Genomic DNA, 23,817 nt, shown 5'->3' with positions numbered 1-23,817 from the left:
TGAAGCAGAGACCATGGAGAAACATCATTTATAGGCATTCTCAGCTATCTTTCTTATGTAGCCCAGGTCTACCAGCCCAGGGATGACACCACCTACAGTGGGCTGGCTCCCCTGCACTATATCAACCATTAACCAAAGAAAAGCCTCAGACATGCCACAGCAACTCTTATAAAGGAAAACATTCAATTGGGGCTATCTTACAGCTTCAGAGGTTTAGTCCATTATCATCACGGAAGAAGTATGGCAGCATGCAGGCAGACATGGTGCTGGAGAAAGAGCTGAGAGTTCTACATCCAGATCAGCAGGCAGCAGAAAGAGACACTGGGCCTGGCTTGAGCATCTAAGACCTCAAAGCCCACCTTTAGTGACACACTTCCTCCAACAAGGCCACACCTTCTAATAGTGCCACTCCCGATGAGCCTGTGGGGACCATTTTCTTTCGGACCACCATAGCAAGCAATAGTGCAGGGTGGGAAGGACCGCAGCGGCCTTCCAAGAGAGCAGCAAGGGCTGGAAGTGATGCTCAGCGAGCACATCCTTGGCACAAATGAGGCTGGGTCCAGTTTTCAGCACTGTAAGACATAAAGATAAAAAAAAGGTAGAGTGAGAAAGCTGGAGTTGTTTGTGCTGGGTAGGAGAGACAAGGCAGAGCACATTGCCTAGAAATGGACAGGCAATCTGGGTCCTGAAGATTTGTGGTGATTTTTCAGGCAGAACAGAAGGGTTTTGGTTGTCCCAATGTAAACTATAGCTAACTCCAGCTGGAGAGTAAGGAAAGCTGAAAAAGGAGGTAAGAGAAGAGAATAGAGAGCTTACTCAGAGCTGGATGAGCAAGATTTGGCTCTGTTTGCAAGGCTAAGACTGGGAATTAACGTAGAAGTTAGCTAGTTAACTAGGAGGCATGAGGTTCAGTAGAAATATTCCATAGTACATATAAAATTGTTGGGAAATTTTTATCACAAGGTGGATTGTGCTTGGATACTCAGTATTTGCAGGTAGTAAATGCCCTTTGAAAGAGTAAGACTAAGATGAAAGGCAAATATTTAGATTTTCATTGGCTTTGGAGACACATGGAACAGGGATTGAGCCTTCCATGTTCTAGCTTGTCATGGTAAATCTTGGTTCTCAACTCGGTTGGATTGAGACATACCTAGGAGATTATAAAAGCACACATTGGGTGTGTCTGTGAAGGCATGCCTTTCCCAAGAGTATTAATAGTGGACGAAGTTCTGTCCTGAATGTGAGCAGCAGCACCGTCACATAGGCTCAGGGCCCAGAGGAAATAAAAAGAAAGAAAGGAAAAATCTGATTAATATGACCATTCTCCCTCTATGCTTCCTGGCCACTGTGAATGTGAGCTGTTTTACTCTGTGAAAACAGACTGAAACCTCAGAAATCAGGAGCCAAAAGAAGTCTTTCCTCTCTGGATTTCAGTTGATTTTCTGGGCATTTTGTCATAGTGACAAGAAAGACTAACACATAGTTACATAGCCTTGATAAAAGTCAGCTTTCTGACCTTATTTTTCTTATCAATACAGTGAAGGTAATAAATACTGTCATCCTCTTCTGGCCTCTGTGGGTACTACACATATGTAGTACAAAGACATAAGTGCAGGCCAACTCTCATACACATAAACAAACCTTTGAAACAATCTTTTGGGGCTGGAGAGTCCACTCAATGGTCAAGAGCACTTATTAGTCTTGCAGAGTACCTTAGTTGGAGTCCCAGCATCCACATCATGGCTCATAACCATTTGTAATTCTAGTTACAGGGAATATGAGGCCCTCTTCTGACTTTTATGAGCACTGCATGTACGTGGCGCACATACATACATGCAAGCAAACATTCGTACACAGAAAATAAACCTTAAAAAAATTCTTTCAAACTTATGTGTGTCTACTGTTATCATGACAAGAATATTATACTATGCACAATTTAATACCTAAATCAATGTCATAAAAGTCTTGCTGCATTCCCTTATGATCATTTGTGAGAACAGCAGTTTCAATAGACTGAATGTTTAATAAGTTCACTGTAGTTTATTGTTCTGTTAGTCTCAGCCAATCACTTTACAGATTAAGGAGAGAGTGACCTACAGAAATTTGAACCTTTCTGATGGCCATTGAGCTGCTTTCTCAAGGAACACCATCAAGGAGTTTATAGAACTGCCCGCTGAATACAATTGTTTGTCCCTTGAAGTAGCTGTCCCATGAGTGTTGGTATTAACATGTCATTTTTGTTCTTCTTTTCAGAGCAAAATGCAAAAACTTTTTTTAAATGAAAAAAAAAATAGAGTTCTGTTTTGCGAAGTTTTACTGCATGCATAACCATCTCTTACATATCTAATTCTGCCAAATGTGACAGACAGACATGGGGGAGAGTAGAAAGGCGCTTCTGGAGTGTCTGGATTCTAATTGGAATTAGCATAGTTGTTGTTGACAGTCTCTGGAGCAGGGGTGGAACACTTGCTGCTGCGGTGTGACATGAAGTGAGAGTTTTGAAAGAGCCAAGAGTAGCTTCATCTTGTGCTGCCTTCCCATTTTGATCTTGGTAATAGGTATTCATTTGCCCCAGATCTTGGTGTGCTTCTTGGTCAAACAATTCAATTCCTTCCGATCAGATCTTCTCCCCTCTGGGAAGCCAAGATTACAACACATTCAATTTAAGCATATGAAACCTGTGCTATGGGTATGAAGCGCACAAAGAGTCAAGAGCTGTGTGGCCAAAGGATTTACAACCTTCTAGCATCCTGACTAAATAGAGATCGAGCTGCATTGAAGATCTTACCAGAATGGAGGTATGGTTAGGGCATTAGAGGAAAGGTCAGATCTACCCACGGTGCAAAGAAGGGCATAGGAGTGGCAGTGAGGGATGCATACCTATGCAGGAGAGTTCTTAGTTGAATCAGTTGGTAGCCAGTTCATTAACCGAGGAAGAAAGAGGACAACATTTCAAAGTGCTGAGATATGAAAGGGCATGGTCTGCTTTAGCAGCAACTCTAGTTTGAGTTCTGAGGAAGTGCAGAGGGGGGCATTAGCAAAGAGCAAGAAGAGAAAGTTGGCATCAGATAACGGAGCATCTTGGCATGCATGCTAAGCTTTTCAGAACATCTTGTGGGTATCTGGGAGCTATTAAGGTACCTGACTTGTACTTATAGGATGATATGTCCCAACATGTATTTTAGTAAATAATGATTCTGATTTAGCAGGAAATTGCTCCAGTGATTAAAGCATGAACTAAAAGGGCCAAGGAACAAGGAAAGGAGGTCTTTTAGAGGGCAACTAATGAAGGGCTATGATAGGCACAAAAGATGGAGGGACATGATCTGAATGGCCCATAATGGGAGGAACAGAAGAAGGACAGGCTGAAGTCCCTGGTTCAGGCAAATAAGCTAAATGGAGGGTCAGCAACACACATCCCAAGCCTAGATATGTTACAAAATTCTATGATTATTTTCTGCAATTCCAATCTGAAAAGGACAGGAATTTGGCAAAGGTAACAGGAAAGGAAGCAGTGGCAGAGGATCACAGATATTTTTCATTTCAGCCCTTGGTTCTGAACATTCTCTAGCCCACCCTCTGTGATACCACATTCCTGTTTTCTATAAAGACTTCAGGTTGCTCAAGTAAGTTTCAACAGAAGAATCTATTTGTCATTTCTATCAATTAAGCACAAAAGGTAGTATAGTTTCCAAATTACATTCAACCCTATCCATTCCCAGATGATTTTCACCATCCTGTGTCTATGTAAATAACTTTATTGTCTTTCAAAAACTAATTACGAGGCCAAACTCTTCGTCCTATTGGCCTCCATGATTTTCCTTTCGAAATTGCCCTTCCCCTGTTAAAGTCATTCAAATCATCCACCATTAGGCTACTTTTAATGCTATTCTTGGAACACTTGACTCATTCCCATATTTTCCTACAGAAATTCTCAATCAAATACTGGTCAGTAAGGACTGGTCTTTTAGTGAAGGAATGCATGGGAATCTAAATTGGGCCATTTGTATTTCCACCTCCATAGAATACTGTGTTTTAATTTTGGCTTCTCCCTCAGAGCAACTGTTTATGTATAATGTTGGATCTAGCATTCTGTGCTCAGGATATTTTTATTAGTTTTCAAAATTCCTTAAAAACTACAAATTTTTCAGATATGAGATTTTCTAATAAAACAAGAAGCAGTACCTGGCAGTCAAAAATTCTAAACTATAGGTCAAGAAACACGAGGAAAAATAAATGTACAGTAAAAAATTTCAAAATGCTTAGTGTCATGGGGAAACAAAGACTTGATAAAACAAGAAAAAAAAAAAACCTTCCTGTACCCAGGCAGTCCAGTAGTTTGAAGAGAAAACAAAACTGAGTATAAGTTCATAATGTCCCTTATATAGATGCTCAATTGTATCAACATAACATGGTATATGTGCACATGGACTACCATTCCAATAATGTAATTCCAAGCCTTCTGTCATCTTGCTCATTTCAAACCTATGGCACTACAGACACAATTAAGAGAGGTTCCCCCTCCAATCTTGATAGCAATGTAGTGTCTAAGAACAACTTTCAAAAAGAAAAACTATGGAGTTATAGACAGGTTTCTCAGGAAAACTCTAATCCAGAGTTGACACATAAGGAAAACTGGTTTTCTACATGAGATCATCTCAATGCAGTCACAGGAACAAGAGAATGCACAGGCTGACAGTTCAGTCAAGAGCTGGCAACTTGTTACCTATGGGATCATAGAATTAATCAAACTCTCTGGATGACGTTTACTAAAGTAGTAAGACACTTAGTCACAAGGATATAAAAGCTTTAAAATGTATGATTATATTAATGCATCATGGACACTAAATAAATCAGATGGAATCAGTGAAGAACACAATATTCAATAAACATTAGTTCTTTTTTCTGCTTCTAATTATAAGTTAACATTCATATTCAAAGACCTTAAAATCTTACCCTGATGAAAAGACATCTTCAGGCTGATTTCCTATAATTGAATGAAAAGTAGACATATTTCAGTCGATTATATTAGTCTATAAAATATCATAGGGTAAATCTTCTAGAGTAAAAAATCTTCTAGGGTAAATAATAACTATGGTACTGGAATATAACAAATGCATCAGGAAATCTTCACCTCGTTTGGATTTATTGAATAAAAGAATGAAAGAAATTATCAGCATTTGATACCTCAAAGTAGGTGACCATGTATACTGACAACAATTCCAACTAGTGGCAAATAGTGTCATTGCCAGAATCATTGCCTATCATAAATAAATAGCAAAGAGAGTAGTTTTCTGGAAGAACGGTACCAGGATCAATTTGAAGACAGCATAAATATTTTTTTGTTATAACACAACAAATATTCCCCAGATACACAGCTGCAGTCCTTCAGGTAGGGATGAAACAACCTATCAGAGAGAACCTGAGGCAATGATCATTGTACTTATCAATCTCCCCTAAAATTATGGAAACCTATCTGGACAAGGTTTCTCATAAAGACTTGCAAGGTATCAGAAAAGAGAGGTAAGGTGAAATCAATGCTGCCTACCCTCCCGATCTCCTCTGTGGTTAGGTTCTAATGAGCTCTTTTAGATATGGTGTAGTTCTCATACTTACCTATGATGCAATAAGGTAGAAACTCAATTGCTCTTGTCACCTTTGGACATAACTACTGGTAAGATCCCCTCCTTACGAATATATCTATTCTGCACATGGCTAAAATACAGAAGATTAAAAGTATGTACTAGGAAGGCTAGGTCAGAGAAAGTTGCTTTGGAGGTTTGTTTATTATAAAACTATCAATCCATATGTAGGTATCTACATATATATCACTTAATAACTCACTTAAGGTCTTTCTACTGGGATAGAAACCTAGTTCCCTATGGTGGTATTTTATTTGTGCTGAAATGCAATTTTATTTGTATGTTAATAAAGATGCCTGGAGATCAGAAGTAAAACCGAGCCATTAAGCAGAAGTCAGGTGGTGGTGGCACATACCCTTAATCCAATCCCATGGCAGGCAGAGTCTCTGTGTGGTCAAGGACACAGCCAAGGAGTGGTGACCTGAACCTTTAATCCCAGTACCAACCATAGAGACCTGGAGGTCTGTATAGACAGGCAGTGACAGGGAAGTCATGTGGTTGGGTTTAGAGCCAATGAGAAGGCAGAACAGAAAGGCAATAAAAAGACAAGTCACACAGGAAGAAGGTCTCTCTCTCTAGAGAAGAGACAGCAGCCAGGTACTAAGATAAGGCTGTCTTGGCTCTTCACTAGTGCTCTGATCTCTTGGACTTTTAACTCTGTATTTGGCTCTGTGTTTCTTATTTACTAAGACCATTTAGAATTTTGTCTACAGTTCTCCTTTTATATAAAATAAGAAAGACCACACATGGTGAGATCCTATTGACATTACCCTTGAGAAAGTATCTTCCCATGGAAAATGAAGACTAGAAATGTGCCCAAGTGGCAGAGCACCTGTCTTGCAAAAATAGGGTAAAAGTTAAAATGGGGTTGTGGATGGATAGTCAAGTATTCTCTGGTGTATGAGTGGCTTCATATTTACTGATAAACACTATAGATATTAACCACACACAATAAAAACAGAATTTAAATCTGGAATTTGTAGACTAGTTTCTTCTTTTTTTCCCCAAAGAAGAGGTTCATGATTTGCTTCATCTGTAGTATTCACATTCTAAAGGTTACTGCATATGGGAAAAAATCATGTGAAAGACTTGACTACAGTTTGGAAAAGTATGACCTCTGGAGATTGCCTTTTGGCAGTCAAGGGTCAGTTTGGCAACACAAAGCAGGAAGACAAAAATAAACAAAAATAAAAATAAAAATAGGGTCATTGGAGTAGCAAATACATAGAGTACCTCCTTCTTAAAGTATGAAACCTTGAGTTCAACACCTCACAGATAAGAATATTAATTTCTAATTATACATTTAGGAACCAGACCGTTGCCATACAGTAGAGCCAGAAGTAATAACCATGTATATAAACATTTCAGTAACACTATATGATGTATTTGTTTAAATGAAAGAATTTGAATACAAAATTACCATTCTTTTAGGTTTTGTGCCACCTTTATTGAATAAGTCTCTTTTTTTCTGTCACCCCCCAAAAAACTGCCCTCAGTAAACTCACACCTGCTCCAGATCCAAGCTGACAACCCTCTTTGTTTGTGAGCCACCATTGTTGGGCAATTCTCTTTTTCCATTTCCCATCCTATTATCTCCTACTACTATCTCCAAACCTACATGCCTTGCTTGAGAAATGCAGCAGGCATGGCCACCATGTTTCCTAGCTACCTTTGCTAGCTAGGTGGCTATTTCATTTTCTCTGGAAGCCAACAATCCTATTCCAGACCCAAAGCTGTGAACCCTCAGTTGCAGGAATCCTAAATGTTATTTTAATTAAAAAAAAATGGAGCCAGATATTGGGGAAAATGCTGAAAGATCAGAGAAACAAAGAAACAAGTCATAGCCAAGTCTAACCTCGCCAACTCCAGGAATCCTCTGACTGAATGCCTCTGAGTCCTCAGCTGAAAGCTCTCCAGCTGAAAAGCCTCTAGACAAAAGGTGTTCCAGCCAAAAAGCCTTTAGTTCCTGTCTCCTCATGCCTTATATACCTTTCTCCACCCAGCCATCACTTCCTTCCTAGTGTTGGGATTAAAGGCATGTGACTTCCCAGTAATGGGATTAAGGGTTGGTGCCACCACTGCTTGGCTCTGTTTCTCTCCTAGACTGATTAAATCTCATGTAGTCCAAGGTGGATATAACTCACAGAGATCCAGATGGATCTCTGCCTCCCGAGTGCTAGGATTAAAGACGTGTGGCACCACTGCCTGACCTCTATATTTAATCTAGTGGCTTGTTCTGTCCTCTTATCTTCAAGCAAATTTTATTAGAGTACACAATATATCACAACCTTTTCTGGGTAAGTCACTTCTTCCCTGTTCTGCCCCCACATTTTTTGTTTGTGGCTGTCACCATACACAGAAGACTAGGTCCAGATCAATGGCTGCAATAGATATAATACTGAAAATTTCAGCATCCCAATTAGAAAGTTCAGAGAAAAACCTTACCAATATAACAAATCAAACAAAAGATAGAATATGAGAATGTAAAGAAAAAGTAGAAAATCTATAATTAATTAGCAAGTAATATAAAAAAAAAAGAAAAAAAGCCATGCTAGAAGACCAGGCAAGAAATTTGAGATACTATCAAAGGCTCAAATCTTTGAATTCTATTGGCATACATGAGGAAACAGTATTCTCAATCAATAGCATAGACAAGATTAATAGAAAGGTCACAGAGGAATTCTTCATCCAAGTAAGGAAATATATACACACACTGATACAAGAATCAAACAAAACCCAACCAGACAAGATCAGAAAAAGAAAACTCCAAAGCATATGATAGTAACACCACCAAATATACAAGACTAGGAAAAATATTGAAAGCTTAAGAAAAGAAAGTATACAAGTCATTTGGAAATGAACATGCCCAGGGCAACAGCTGAATTATTAAGTAAAACTCTGAAAAGCAGAAGAGCCTGAAGCAATGAACTTCAAATACTACAAGGCCATGCATGTCAACCAGGACTCATGTGCCCAGTGAGTCTGTCTGCCATAGCTGAAGAGGAAACACTTCCATGATACAAGCAGCCTGAAACAGTCATAGCAAATAATAAATTCTAAACAGACTACTAAATGTAATACTTCTAACTGAAGACAGGAGTAAGTACGAGAGGAGACTTTTAGAAAAAAAAACAAGCAAAGCTATAATTTAAGGAAATACAAAGGGCATCTAACAACACAAAACAACAGGAAAATAAAACACTGCAATCTAGGTACAACTTTCAATAACGAATCCAGATATCAATGGCCTCAACACTCCAGTCAAAAGACAAAGGCTACCTAGACAAATTAAGAAACAAAATCCAACTATCTATTGTCTATGAAAAGTCCCATCTTAGTTTAAAAGTCAAGCACCCTCTTACAATGAATGGATGCAAAATGTATTCTCAAAATGTATTCTAAGCAAACACTGTCAGGAAGCAAGCATGTGTCGGCATACCTGAAAAATCATTTTCAAACTAAAATGAAGCAGAAGAGACAAAGATGTGCACTTCATACTAATTAAAGTGTCAACAAATACAAAATAGAATACTTACACACACACACATACACACACACACACACACACACACACACACACACACACACACATATATATATATGCAGGTGCACCCAACTTCACAAGAAACCTAATGGAACAAAAGGCACAGATCAACACAGACGCAATAACATTATGTGATTGCAAACACCGATTTTTCCAATTGATTGGTCATCCAGCCCAAATACATACAATCTCAGAATTAAATGACTTCTTCCTTCAATTGACCTAACCAATAATTAAATATTCCACCTCAACACCAAAGAATATATATTCCACTCAGCAGCACAAAGAGGCTCCTCTTAAATAGAGCATATGCCTAGAGACAAAGGAAACTTTAAGAAATACGGAAAATTGAAATAATGCCATGTACAGTATGCAACCCTTGAGTCATAAAAGTTAAAATTGACAGCAAAATAAACTCCAGTATGCATATAAACAAATAAATGACCTAATGATCCAAGTCAAGAATTTGAAGAAAAACAAACAAGAACAAACCAAACCCCCAAACAGTAGATAGTAAGAAATAATAAAAAGTAAATGAATTAAATAGAAAAAAGAAAACTGTACAAAGAACTAATGAATCTAATAGCTATTTTTCTGAGAAGATAAAGATGACCCACTGACACCTTCATCAAGATTCTCTTGAGTCCCACACCAGAATGTAGACATGAAGCAGAGATCAGCAGAGTCTAGGGATCCCAGTCTCAGTTGATAAATCAACATTACAACTCCAGCATCTATAGCTCAGGGAACATCACAGAACAGGCAGAGGGAAAGACTGCAAACATCAGGAAGTCTACTGTGAAACAGTCTCTCATGGAAATGGCTACATTAACAAGATCTGAACAGAGACAATATCAATAGACATGCTAAGGAAGAAGTAGGGAGGAATCTCCGAGGGCCATGCTCCTGGACAAGAAACTGCAGGAAACTAATGACTGCTGAGATAGGGATAGTGAGTCTCTCTCAGACAGGAACCCCTAATTGCTTGACTGATGAAATTGTAGTCAGCACTGAAACCATGTAACTACAAACAAGAAAACTGAACTCAGTAGGTTGTAGTTACACATTTGTGTCTCTGTGTGTGAATGAGTGCATTGAAGAGTAATTATAAGGGAAGAAGAGACTATCAATTTGAGACCTGCAGGGACATGGAAGAAGCGGAAGTGTGGGGAGAGTGCTGGAGGGAAGAAAGGGAAGTGGGAAAGTGATCTAATTGTACCCTAGTTAAAATCTATAGAAAAGAAAACATTCCTTTAATAACATACACAGGAAAGGAAATCATAAAAGGATTGAATATTGTGTCTTGTTTAGCCATACAAATCATGTTTTCTATGATATGTATAACAAAGTAATTGTGTTCACTTACTGCAATGCATTCATTTTTACTGTGAGAAAATAATGTGTTTTTTTTTTATAATGTGTGTGGGTAGCTAAGAAGACAACTTAGAAGTTAACAGCATGCTTTGCTCTTCAAGAGGACCTGTGTTCTGCTCTCAGAACCTATGTGGTATTTTACAATCACCTGTAACTCCAGTTCCAAAGAATACAACACCATCTTCTCTCTCCCACAAGCACCAGACATGAACATGGTGCACATGCCTGGTGTACATGCAGGCAAAAGCACTCACACATGAAATAAAATAAACAAATAAAATGAATTACAATACAGTGTAGTGGAACTATTAATGAAGTAGACACTATGTCAACATTTTTAGAAAAAAAAATGTATGAAGTACACTAAAATGTGCTGTGGGCTGGGGAGAGGCTGGCATCTCATCACAGTATGGTAATTTAAAAAATATTTTTACATGCAAGTATGTAATTCTGGTGCAAAACTGAGAAACTTTTTAACCAAGCAGTTTCATATAACTAATTTCTTAAACAATTCAGCCGTCAATAGGCACTTGGTTTTTAAAACTGCCTAGGAGGAGCTGGAGAGAGGAATGTAAAGGAGGAAAGGATATTAATTCGATCATAATTTAAATGCATTTTAAAAATAAAAACTGCTCTTTGCGAGTGAAGGGGAAGGGGAACACTCATCCACTCACCCAAAGGTAAGGGCATACAAACATATAACCACTATGGAAATCTGTTTGGCCATTATTCAAGAAGCTGGTTATGGATCTACCTCAAGATCCAGCTACACCATTCTTGGGTATATACCCAGATAATATCTAATTACAGAGAATTGAAAAATTCTAAATGCAACATTTTTAATCTAAAGAAGGGCTACAGAGAAGGAAACTTCAAGAGACTTACGTGTGAAGGTATTTTGTTGTCTCCAGAGAAGTAAGTTGTGCTGAATAATCACCATTTTTATGCCAAGTATGGAAATGGTGGTAAACAACGTTATTATTTTAATATGGGTGGAAAACCATTTATCAATATATTAAATATTTAAAATATTTCAAAGACAATACAAGATTCCATCAAGTCATCTGGACATACCCTTCAAATTTATTAGTTCTAAAAGATTTTACAAAGTGTCTCATTTTAGAAGGAAAGAACAGTGTGAGATGGTGTAGATTTACTATGGTTCAAATCATCTGGATTATCTTGACAGGATGGAAAATGCCCTAATATAGGAAGGAGTCCTAAGTATTCTTGCTCTGGGAAAGTGTTTCCTTAGGCTCCAACTTAAGTTTCCAAAACTCAGGATTTCCCTACTTTAGTTTAAAAGTTTGCTATGAAAATTTCACCACCTAAAAACAGGCACAGAAATAGCAAAGCAGTATCTAACTTGCTTCTCAGTCTTGATCTGATTAGAACCCTAAATGAAAGCACTCTGTAATTCATGAATGGACCTATTATCAAATGCTACAGAATTCAGAATTTGATATTACTGAAATAAAGAGTAAGCCCATGGTGAGAACACTAATGAATTCCAAGACATAGGTTGCTCTATTGCTGGTCTTCCTTTAGCCAAGAAGGAAACAATGATCTGAGTTTTGTCATAATGATCCTGAATCGCCATGCTTACCATCAACCTACATGGAAGACAAAAATCATTTTTTATACATGTTATAAGTATACTCATGGGCTGTGATGGGGCTTAAATACTGAATACAGTTAATATAATTTAGATTCACAGAATTGTATTCCGTGTCTTCCTTCTGAGGCAGAGTTGTGAAATATCCTGAAATCTTGAGGTAAAGATTCAAGTATCTTGAAAAATGTTCCTTTTCACAGAAAAAGCACTTTCTGTCATCTTCCCTGGGAAAGGCGCTAGAGGTCTGTCACAAACACAGATTGTGCTACAGAGGATGATACAAAGGAACCCTTGCCTACAGATTACTATGAAAGAAAGCAAGCTCTGGCCTCTTTCTGCAAGTGCTTGGATTCATGGGATAATTTAGTATATCTGCAAACCCATTTGATGGCTGAAAAGAGAGACTCCTCCAAAGTATCGTGCCATGATGGTCTTCTAGGATACTGGAGTGCTTTGAATAAGTGATAAGGTTCAGATGCCTAGCAACAGCTTTGGAGAAATCTTAAGAGTTTTAGCTGCCAGAGAACACTGTTATATTAGGAGAAAATTTGAATTTTCAAGCACATAGTTGAATTTTCAACTACCCTTTCCTCATGGCTCCATAACTATTATGATAAAGATACAGATCAGTAGGTACAACCTGATAATCAAGTTTATTTAACACTGGACTAAAAGACAGGTGTAATCACATTAAATCCCCATGAATAAATGCTTCCTAAGTTTTCCTCATGTATGCCATATCTATCTGATATATGTAGGAATTTTTACTTTCTTGGACTGAGGGAGCATGTTAGATTGTTGAGCATTCAGGTAATAAGTTCGATGAAATATTTGGAAGATAAGTGTGAAGATTTTCTATCAAACTACAAATGTTTAGATTCAAAGAAGTAACTCAAAAACTAAAATTCTGTGCCATGCATTGCTTTATTTTTGGAACGACCAGAGCATGCTGGGATCTTGAAAGATAAAGATATTAAGGCTTCCAAAAGAGAGTTTAGCCATGAAGTTGAGTGGTAAAATAAACGCCTCATACATTCAAGCCCCTGAGTGTGATTCTCAGCATCATCATAGATCAGTCTTGAGATTAAGACTCTTGCACACCCGTTGCTATTCTGACCAATCTATCCCTTTGCTTGTCTCATGGCAAGTGGAGTTGACTAAAATGCTTCCATTCCAAAAGCATTTAAATAATGAAGTCACGCTTGGTTAAAATACAACATTGGTAAATATTTCATGTCTAAATTTAGTTTCAATTAGCGTTTTAACTTTTGGACTTACGTTTTGCGTTTCCCCATAATGGCATAATAAAGAGCACTCCATCCAAATGTGTCCTTTAACTGGTGATCAACACCTTTCTTCAGTAAAATTTCAACCATAATTTCACAATCCCATCTAACAGCATACATGAGTGTTGTTCTAGAATGACAGAGGCAATTCAATTACTTAAATGGTGAACTGTATACATTTTACCATCTAAGTATAAGGCCTTTGTGTGTAGAATGGACCATTAACTAAGTAGCCTTAAGCATCCTGAAAGCAGAGTTCAGATTCCTAAAATATGTCCAAGGCTAAAACTAGAAAACAAGCAGAAAACTTCTTAGCCCACTATGATACTTTATAGAGTAGAATTTGTATTTTAAATTGTTTATGGTGAATAACTGTTTGGAGAAAATTGACCAGAAGTACAGAAAGCTTTATATGAAAAAGAACACCATTTCCTTCCTATTCTATTAAAATACAATTCACTGTTAAATATGGAATCGCAATTTGCGTAAAATGATAGTAATAATGTTATCAAATAATTTTAATGTTAAAAATGAATGTTTTCAATTCCTGATACTAATATCATGCCATATATGTAAGTTTACAACTACCATTCATGTATCATCCTTCTCTGCACACCACCAAAAGTATTTGAAGATTAAAGGGTGTTCACAAGGTTGTGTGATTGCAAACTTGAAAACACTGGAACTGACACTGTAAATGTACAATCTAATATAAATGCTATCAACTCATAGAAGATCATATGGCAGTCAAAATAAAAATCAAAATAAAAACCTCTCATTATGAAAGGGAATATGAACCTGACTATCGTTCTTTGGCATAACCATTTCATGTAATAGATATTTTTAGATATGTAACTGATGTTTTATTGACTTTTTCTAATCTAGTCCCATAACACATTTGAAATGAATGATTTTTACTATTCTAGACTATTTTCAACACAAGTAGTGTTTTAAAAATGCAAAGTGTAGTACCTTAGATATTGATCAGATACGTGAAGATTCGCACCGTGTGTGATTAGGTATGCTGCCATGCGGGGTTTCCTTTCTCGGAGTGCTAGCAGCAGAGGGGTCAACCCATCCTGTAATGATATCAATTAATCATTCACAATACCGCATATTTCACAACTGAACTGAAAATCATATATGTAGCCCTGTGATCGTAATGTTTACCATAGACTTGACCGCAGTAGTCTTTTCCTTATTAGCCTAATGCACCTGCTAACGATCCTCAAGATTGCAATGTTCTAACCATGGCTACGGTTGTCACAAAGTCCTCTAGTCCATTACAGAACTCATGTGACACCCATGGACCTGTGGTTCCTGTCACAGAAGTTGTCATGGTACTTTGAAGCCATGGCACTCTCCCCTCAGAGTTTATCTGAAGAGACACACAGCGACACACAGTGGCAAAGGTGTTAGATCCTAAGTTGCATGGATGAGCAAAATTGTCTTTTCCATGTCAGAAATTCTCCTGTATTTCAAAAGACAGTTATGTGGCAGATGTAGCATTTCCCAACAGAAAAATTCAATTAAGGACGATGACAAAACTATGGAATTGTCCAGTATTTAAAACCTGATTTCTGAAGTACTGTTTGGCAAATCTTCTGTGGGGCAAATATCAGTCAGCAACAGCAGAAGTTGTTTCACAGGCACAATTCTCAGAGTCTGCCTCTTGCTCAGAACAGGTCACCAAAGAAATGACCTCAAAATGAGTAAGATCTCAAAGAATCTTTTTTTTTTTTTTTTTTTTCTCACAAAGATCCGCCTGTCTCTGCCTCCCAGTGCTGGAATTAAAGGCGTGTGCCACCACCGCCCAACTCAAAGAATCTTTGATTGCTTACCTTGAAATGTATTCTGTCCTGTTACAAGTTGAAAACGGTCTTAGTGTTTAGAAAATCCAGTACATTTTTAAAATGTTTTTTATTTATATTATCTTTAGACAATTTCCTACACGAGATCTGTATTTACATAGTTTCTACACCCTCACTCCTCCAACTCCCCCTAACTCCCTCTGAAATTCAGGACCTGTTTTTTATTACTGTCACACACATGTGTATTATGTACAACCTACTGGTTCCATGTAATGTGAGCAGACTCTCTTTTTTATGTCTCTGCCTCTCCTTTTCTCTTTCCCTCCCCCTCTGTCTCTCTCTTCCTGTATGTGTGTTGGTTTGTGTGTGTGTGTGTGTGTGTGTGTGTGTGTGTGTCCATGTGTAAGTGTGTGTGTTTAAGCATGGCCACTGTGGTTGGATAAACTATTGAGGAGTTTAGAGTGTCTCCCTGGAGAAAATTGAATTCTACTCTCAGCAGTTATGGATAATGGGCAACTCTTGATTTACGAGTGTAGTTTTGAAGTTTCCCCTATCAAGTGTTTGCAGGTCAACTGGTGTTTTCCTTGTGCACGTCTTCTTTAGGCAACCATATTATTGAGATTTCGTAGATGAATTATCCCTTTTGTATCTAGAAGACACTTTTCTGCAACAGTCATCCTGGTCACTGGAACTCAGAGTTTTTTTGTTTGTTTGTTTGTTTTTTCAGAACTTTCTTTCTCAGGGTCACCCGAAACTTAAGTGTGGGTGTTGTATTGTAGATGTAGGATTGTGGTAGGCACCCATGGTCCTTTGGTCTTTGCATTTTCACTAGTTGTGGATCTCTGTTATACTCTGTATTTGCTGCATTTTAATCATCATTGCATCTAAGTCCAATTTACTGAGTGACTGTACTGTACTATAGCTAGTGCATACAGATCAGTGTAATGGAAGTTTTAGAGATGGGCAAGGCATTGCTTTCTTTCTGGTTTATATTTTCCTTAGAAAACAACCTAAGCAGGAATCAAAATAGAGCAATAATTTAAAAGTATTTTAAACATTAGAATTCAGAAATGAAGACACAACCGTAATCCCATCAATAGAGTGCAGGGTATTATTGCAGGAAGATCGTGACTTCTAGGAGAGTCTGGGCTACGTAGTGAAACCCTATCTAAAAAATTAATATTGGAAGTCTATGGTGATTTTAGGATCATCAATATCAGTGAGATTAAAACGATGTATTGTAATTTACATGAAGTTATGCAACAAGGGGTGAAAAAGCCTTGCCCAACTGCACAGCTAACAAAATACACAGTGCCAGGCAGGTAAAAATTCCCTAGACTTTTTGGGAGTTCCAGACATTTCCCAAACAATATGAGCTACTGCCAGTGCTCTTGGTTGCCTCCAGTCACTTAAGTGTAAGATCTTGCTACAAAAGACACCAAATCCTTTGGAGAAAAGACTAGCAGGAATAAAGCTGGAACTAACCCAGTGATTCCTACCCAAGTACTAGCTTCCTGTGGTGCTCTGCAAACTGCCAAGGGAGAAAAGGAATCTTCAGACATCCTAAATTTATATCAAACACTAAGAAATAAGGCTAGTAGACTGAAACACCTGTATCGGCAAAGCAGGTGAAATGGGGGAATACAGCTCTGGTTTGTTAGCAAATAAAACACACTTGGAGGTTGGATTGTGGAAGTACCTCCTGCAGGGAACCATTCCATCATAGGGGCTCAAAAGCAAAATGATTTGATTTGTTATAGTCAGGATGAAGGATAGTTTTAAAAATTCTCCTAGAGATTGAGCGTGCACTGCATTCCTGGAGAAAACGGAGGTTATGAATGGACTGCGCTGTTCCATAGCCCTTGGGATTGTTTACTAAAATTTTAATCTCTGCTGCATGCATACTAATGGATGTGTGGAAATCAAGTGCTTGTAGTGCAATGTACCATGCTTCAGTTGCAAATATTCCGTCTGTGATAGCAGTTGGAAGGTGAAGTGTCACCCACAGCATGAAGTGATTTATATCCCAGCACAGCTTGTCAATATTTTGGGTAGGTGTTGAAGCTTTTGGAATTGGATATTTGACGGGTGTGATATTGGTATGTAGGCAGTTTGGGGGTACACCTATTCTGAGTTTTTCAAGAGGCCATTGATTCTGTTTCTGTGGAGATATGAGGAGGAAGGAAGGATTACAAGTTCCTGATACCACAGACAAAGCTATACCCAGCTGCCTATAGGAAGTTATCTTGATGGCTAACCAATGAAGAGAACCCAGCCCCTGGTGGGTGGCACCACAGCCTTGTTTCAGAACATGGCTGTGTAAGACTTTACAGAGATAGCTGCAGAGTAAGCAAACAGGCATCCTGGACTCATTCATTTCTCCCTCTCTTGAGGATAGATGATATGTCAACAGCTTTCTCAAGATCCTGATTCTGTGCTTTGCCCAGTAATACACAGTAACTTGGAAATGTAAGTCAAATAATCCTTTTAGTCCATTATCTATTTTTATAAATATTTTCCATGGCTCCATAAAAGTAAGCTAAATTCTCTAATACTGATTTCAATAAATTAACATTTACTTCTCCCCCTTTGGAAATAATTTTGAGAGCTATATTCAATGCAGTTTAATCGTATTCACCCCTTCCCTTTCACTACTTTCCAAATGCACCCCTCTTCTGTACCCACCCATCTTTCTAACCTTATTGATATAAACCTCCTCTCAAGTCTCTGGGGTCACTGTAGAAGATCAGGTTAAAGCTTGTAAGAGCCAGGTCCACTGGATGACCAAAAGCAAAGAGTGTCTCATGGGCACACCAGCGTAGATGTTCATATGACATCACAGTCACCGTGAAAACATTCAGAAGACCGTTGGATGCTCAAGTGACACAAAATGTCATTATGCAAGCAGGAATTTAGCATGAAGTTCTGCTCTGAGCTGAGAACTTCTTGACAGTTATAGCTGCTAGGACTGGATAGTCCTTTTCATTTAAAGGTGTGGCCTGGGTGGACTGAGCATGCTCCAGGAGATGGTCACATACCCAAGAGTATGTGGGCAGCACGAATTGGACTCAATGGGGGTAAAAAACAAACTATAACAACACATCAATACTTAGATGGATACCGATCAAGTTATTTCAAAGTGCCAGTCAAGTAATACTTCAACTTCTAAACGTGAAAAAAATTGGACCAAGATATGACAACTGTTAAAGCATATAGTTTTCATTTTTTTTTTTTTTTTTTTTTTTTAGGTTTTTCGAGACAGGGTTTCTCTGTGTAGCGTTGCGCCTTTCCTGGAACTCACTTGGTAGCCCAGGCTGGCCTCGAACTCACAGAGATCCGCCTGGCTCTGCCTCCCGAGTGCTGGGATTAAAGGCGTGCGCCACCACCGCCCGGCGCATATAGTTTTCAAATACTTGGGAATTCAATTTAGAAAATCTTTACCTTTGTAGTATCTTCAATGTTTCCCCCAAATTCAAGAAGACTGCTGGCAATATCTGGCCTGTCTACATACACTGCATGGTGGATCACTGCTTCTCCGTTGCAGTCTTTGATATTGGGATCTGCTCCATGATCAAGTAGGACAGACACGATCTCTGTCTCCCAGCTCTGTACAGCCTGTGGATATCGTTACCAGGAAAACACTGTCAATTTAAAGAACACACAAGAAACTTCCCCCAGCTTTCACCATGATTTATATTTAAGTGACTTTAATTTTACTTTCATTCTAAACACTTAGATCAACTTAATTACTGAAATTGAAGTCTTTGAAATACCTTCATTAGTGGTGTGGACATTTGATTATCAAGGGCATTTATCTCACAGTCCTTAAATATCAGAAAACGAACCAGATCGATATGCCCATAGAAGCACGCAAAGTGGAGCGCAGTTCTGTGGGAATGAGAGACATTTTGAAGGAAAACTGTAAGGCACTATTATCAACATACACAATCACTCTGGCATTTATAAATATTATATAGTATGTAAGTCCATAGACACATAAAAAATATTTAACTTCATTCAAAATTTATTTTTATTTGCTCTTATAATTTACTGTATTTAAAAATTTATTGCAACTATCATTTATCCCAGTGTGAATAATACACACAGCTGTTGCAGCCTAGATAAGTGCTCTATTAGTGAACTACGTAGTAAAGAGCAGCCTATTTGAACAAAAAGAACATGACTATTGGGTGAACTCATTTTCAGTTTAAATTCTACTCTAGACACTACCATCAACCAACTACATCTCAGCCTTCCTGTGTTGTGAATTCTTGTCCAGAAAATGGGTGTTAAAAGGAATACTTCTATCAAATTAGGATGACTCAATTAGATTCTTTGCAACTATTAGAAAATATTCTTCAACAACAACTTAACAATCTTTTCGGTATTTAAGTTATGAATGTTAACACTATAATAAACATATTTCAAGTCAATGTTAGTTCCATTATCTCTATTTTGTAAATATATTAAGGAGTATAAATTTTAGAGTCTAAGGACATCACTTCAAAACTTGAGACAAGTTCTACAATAAATTTATGCTTCTGCTGCCTCAGCCTGCAAAGAGCTGGGATTGTAGATATGACACACCACTGAGCTTGAGATTTGGTTTTTCACACATTTTAACTCAGCTAAAATTGAAATGTCACTTACAATTCATAATGTACAACAGTGACTGCCAAAACTTAAAGGCAATTCTTAATACATAAGATAGCATGTCATTTTGCCATGCATGATGTCTCTACTAAGTGAAACGTGATATATAATGTGATATACATATACATACATATACACATATCCATATATATAAAACATTTCTAGACTTTTACTGGATTTTTTAAAGAAAGTTACGAAATGTTCTATTGACAAAAACTGAAAATTATCAACAGCAAAATCTAAATGCACAGCAAACTTGGCTTTGATTTTTAAGGAACTTTAGTTCAAAGGAAGTAAGTATGGAACTTCAAGTCAAATACATAAGAATGCCCATTTTTGATAATAGTTAAATTCATAACATACAGAGAAATTAGATGTATGCTATGCCTAACGTCAGTATCTAATATCAATTTCATGAGGGAGATTTAGTACATTGTGGGCCACCTCGAGTAAACCCAAAATTGGGAAAACAAGACAGTTTGTTGATTTGTAAATCATGAAATTCACAGCAAGTTCCATTCACCTCTATCAGAAGTAAGTAAAGATGTCAGAAGTAACTTTCAGAGAACTTGGAGCTTGTCAGCATATTGTGTTATTAAAATGGTGGCTGATCAAGGCCGCACTGAATAAACTTTCAGAAACAGATGACGTAATGAGTGAAGGAACTTAAAAGAAATTTACAGAGATGGGAGAGTGAAACTAGTGAGAAACAACAAGAAAATGAAGGAGCAGCAGGAAGAGGAGCACACAACCATCTATCAAGTTTAGATTATTTCTGTTATTTTCAGTTAGGAATATAAATGTTAGTACACACAGATAAAAGATCCATATTCAATGTTTTTGGGTGATTTTAGGTGGGAGGAAGACTATTGTGAGGAACACTACTCTTGATCTCTGTAGTTTCTACAGTTTACACAACATTGTGTTTATTAGGCACATTGAAATTAAATCCCATTACTTTATAGTTTGTTCAATTATTCTATTGTGTATTCGATGCTCCATAAGAAAATGCTCCATAGGGGAATTACGGGGTGACAGTAAACCTGCTGGAGCTTTGGTCTTATGGTTCTCCTGCTCCAGAAGAAGATCTGGACACTGGACCTGTGTGATCACGGGTACCAAGGAGACTGTAGTCCAGAAAGCACAGCTGGTCTCTCCTCACTCCTGTTGCCCTCAACAGAGCTAGGAAAAGTAGGCTTCTCCCATCACCCGATTTCCTCAAGGCCCCTCATCCTTAGCTTCCAAGTGTTCTTACCGTTTCCCTTCATCCTCATCGTTCACATGAAATTGCTTCTTCCCGAGGAGACGCACCACCACTTTGAGCTTTCCCATGCATACTGCCTCATGAAATTCGTTTTCAGGGTCATAAGGCTGGCAGTACCTGTCTTCAGTTCCACAGTGAAAGCAGGACAAGGATCCCGTTGCCCTGCTTGGGCCGTCACAAAACCCCAAGGGGGTTTTCGGCTCCTTCTTAAAGCATAAGAGCTTCCTCGGGGTGGACAACATAGCTGTCACCACCTTTCTATCAACTCAACACTAAGTAATTTTAGGAAATGATGAACTTTTAACCACTGACCGTCTAACAACCAGAGCCTAACTCTGCGACTCTCACAAGTGCGAGGCTATGGTTTGACCAGTAAAACTGAAGCATCCAGTTATAGAACAGTCGTTGCTAAGCAACACTGGTAAACAAAAGCAAGCTCGTTCTTCCTCAGGCATAACTGACAGTTTATGGAGCAAATAGTGCTCACTGTGCATGTGCAATGTAAATGGGGAGGTCTTCTGTGCTCGTTTGCACATATCCTCCACCTCTTCCTCAGGTTTGGTGGATCCCTTTCCTCCCCGCTGTAATCTTGCTTGGTGCTTCTTTTCTTTGGGACTGCAATTATTCATTATAAAATTTCTTCTTGGGTTTGTGGTTTGTTTTTATTTACATTTTTACTAAGAGGTCATGGATGGATTGCTTTCCTAAGGACATGGAATTTCTTGAAACTTCTCTCTGGTGTTTTTGGTTCTGTGTTTTTGGAATTTTCAGTGAGGTGAAAAGCTGTAAAATAACGATTTTTATGTGCTTGGGAGTGATGGTACACACCTTTAATCCCAGTCCTTGGCAGGAGACAGAGACAAATGTATTTCTGTGAGTTTAAGGTCAGCCTGGTCAAGTGAGCCAGAGCTGCATTGTGAGAACCTCCTCAAAAATGGCAAATTTTCTTTCTTTCTTTCTTTCTTTCTTTTTTTCTTTCTTTCTTTCTTTCTTTCTTTCTTTCTTTCTTTCTTTCTTTCTTTCTTTCTTTCTTTCATTAAGAGATTTTTCTATTCATTTTACATATCCAGCAGGGATTCCCCTGTCTATGGTGGTATTTTACTTGTACTGAAATATGATTTAAATTGTATGTTAATAAATAAAGTTGCCCGGGGGTCAGAGCTATTAGAGCATTATCAAGAGCATGGCGGTGGTGGTGCAAACCTTTAATCCCAGCACTTGGTAGCCAGAGCTAGGTAGATCTCTGTGTGTAAAAGGATACAGCCAGCATTGGAGACACACGCCTTTAATCTCAATCCCAACCATAGAAGACCTGGAAGTCTTTACAGACAGGCAGTGACGAGGCATGGTTTACAACCAATGAGAAGGCAGAACAGCTAGACTGTATAGAGACATACACACAGGAAGTAGGTCCCTTTTTCGGAGAGCTCTCTTGGCTGAAGAGGATCGCTGAAGCAGGAAGAGTGAGGCTCTTAGCTCTGACCTCTTGGCTTTCTTCTCTGAATCGGCTCTGTGTTTCTTATTTAATAAGACGGTTGGTTACATCTACACCTGTCCTCCTTCCTCCCACTCCCCGAGCCTTCCCTCACAACCCACTCTCCCATTCCCACCTCCTCCAAAGCAAAGTCTCCCCTGGGGAGTCAGTAGAACCTGGTATGTTCAGACGAGGCAGGTCCAAGCTCCTCTTCCCTGCTTAATGTCTTTACAATACAATGTGGAGAAGTTATTATCCAACCATGGCTGTTGTGGTTCTAAATGTCTTCTGTAGAACTGGTTCATAAATTTCCTTAGATATGAGGAAATTTCTGCTATTGTTTCACAGAACTTGATTTTTATGCTCTGATTATCTCCACTCTATCTGCAATGCCAGATATTTATATTTAGTCTCTGAGGTGTTTTTCCACATGAATGTCCCCCACAGGTTTAGATAATTGAACACTTGGCCCCAGATGGCGGTACTAATTGGGGAGGATGTGGAATATCTGGGAGATGGAGCCTTAATAGATGACATCTGTCCCTGGAGACAGGCCTTGAATAGTCTCTGCCCTTGTGTTTGCCCTCTGCTTCCTGAGTGTGGTTGAGATGGAACCTCTAAGCTTCCTTTTCCTGCCCCCATGTGGGCCATTTGTGCTAAGTCTCTCCACCATGATAGACTCTGATGCCTTTGGATCTGGAAGCCCAAATACACTCTTCATTCTGTAAGATGCTTCTGGTCATGGTGTTTTATCACAGAAACAGAAAATTAACAAGTACAATATCTGAATAGCAGCATCCCAGAGATCTTGAATGATGTGTCCATTACATTTAATTTATTAATGCCTTAATATAATCATATGCCCACCTTGATTCCCAGCCCCGATGTTCTTCTGCTTGATTCTCTCTATTGCTGATGCATTTTAAAGTTTCTATACTTGTTGTATAGAGATATCCATGTTATTGTTTTCCTTTTATCATGAAGAGACTCATTTGAAGCAGGAAACAGAGACACAGCAACATCGAAACTAATACACACTCTTTTGATGAGAAAACTGACCCGACACCCGTCTGATACAAACCCAATCAAAACTGGGCTGGACTAGGTTCACTAGCCATGGACATGGACATGGAGGGCTCAGAGTCACCATCCTG

General features: G+C 38.4%; 2 protein-coding genes across 2 annotated transcripts in view; one reads left to right on the top strand and one right to left on the bottom strand.

Annotated features, from left to right (window-relative positions):
- LOC131912928 (LHFPL tetraspan subfamily member 6 protein-like) overlaps positions 1–23,817 on the top strand; it is a 72,029-nt gene that overhangs the window by 27,098 nt on the left and 21,114 nt on the right. The gene's annotated exons all lie outside the window — the stretch shown is intronic.
- LOC131912927 (ankyrin repeat domain-containing protein 7-like) lies at positions 13–21,586 on the bottom strand. The gene is made up of 7 exons (XM_059265218.1): positions 21,181–21,586; positions 19,046–19,160; positions 18,714–18,887; positions 14,434–14,540; positions 13,454–13,591; positions 2,881–4,987; positions 13–572 (listed from the first exon to the last, which is right to left on the bottom strand). Exons 1-6 carry the CDS (start codon positions 21,429–21,431, stop codon positions 4,975–4,977), a joined length of 798 nt encoding a protein of 265 aa, XP_059121201.1. The 5' UTR covers positions 21,432–21,586; the 3' UTR covers positions 13–572; positions 2,881–4,974.

This window comes from Peromyscus eremicus, chromosome 6 (assembly GCF_949786415.1).
Source record: "Peromyscus eremicus chromosome 6, PerEre_H2_v1, whole genome shotgun sequence".
NCBI classification, from domain to species: Eukaryota; Metazoa; Chordata; class Mammalia; order Rodentia; family Cricetidae; genus Peromyscus; species Peromyscus eremicus.
The sequence above is the reverse complement of the archived record's forward strand: the minus strand, read 5'-3'. Positions and strand labels throughout refer to the sequence as shown.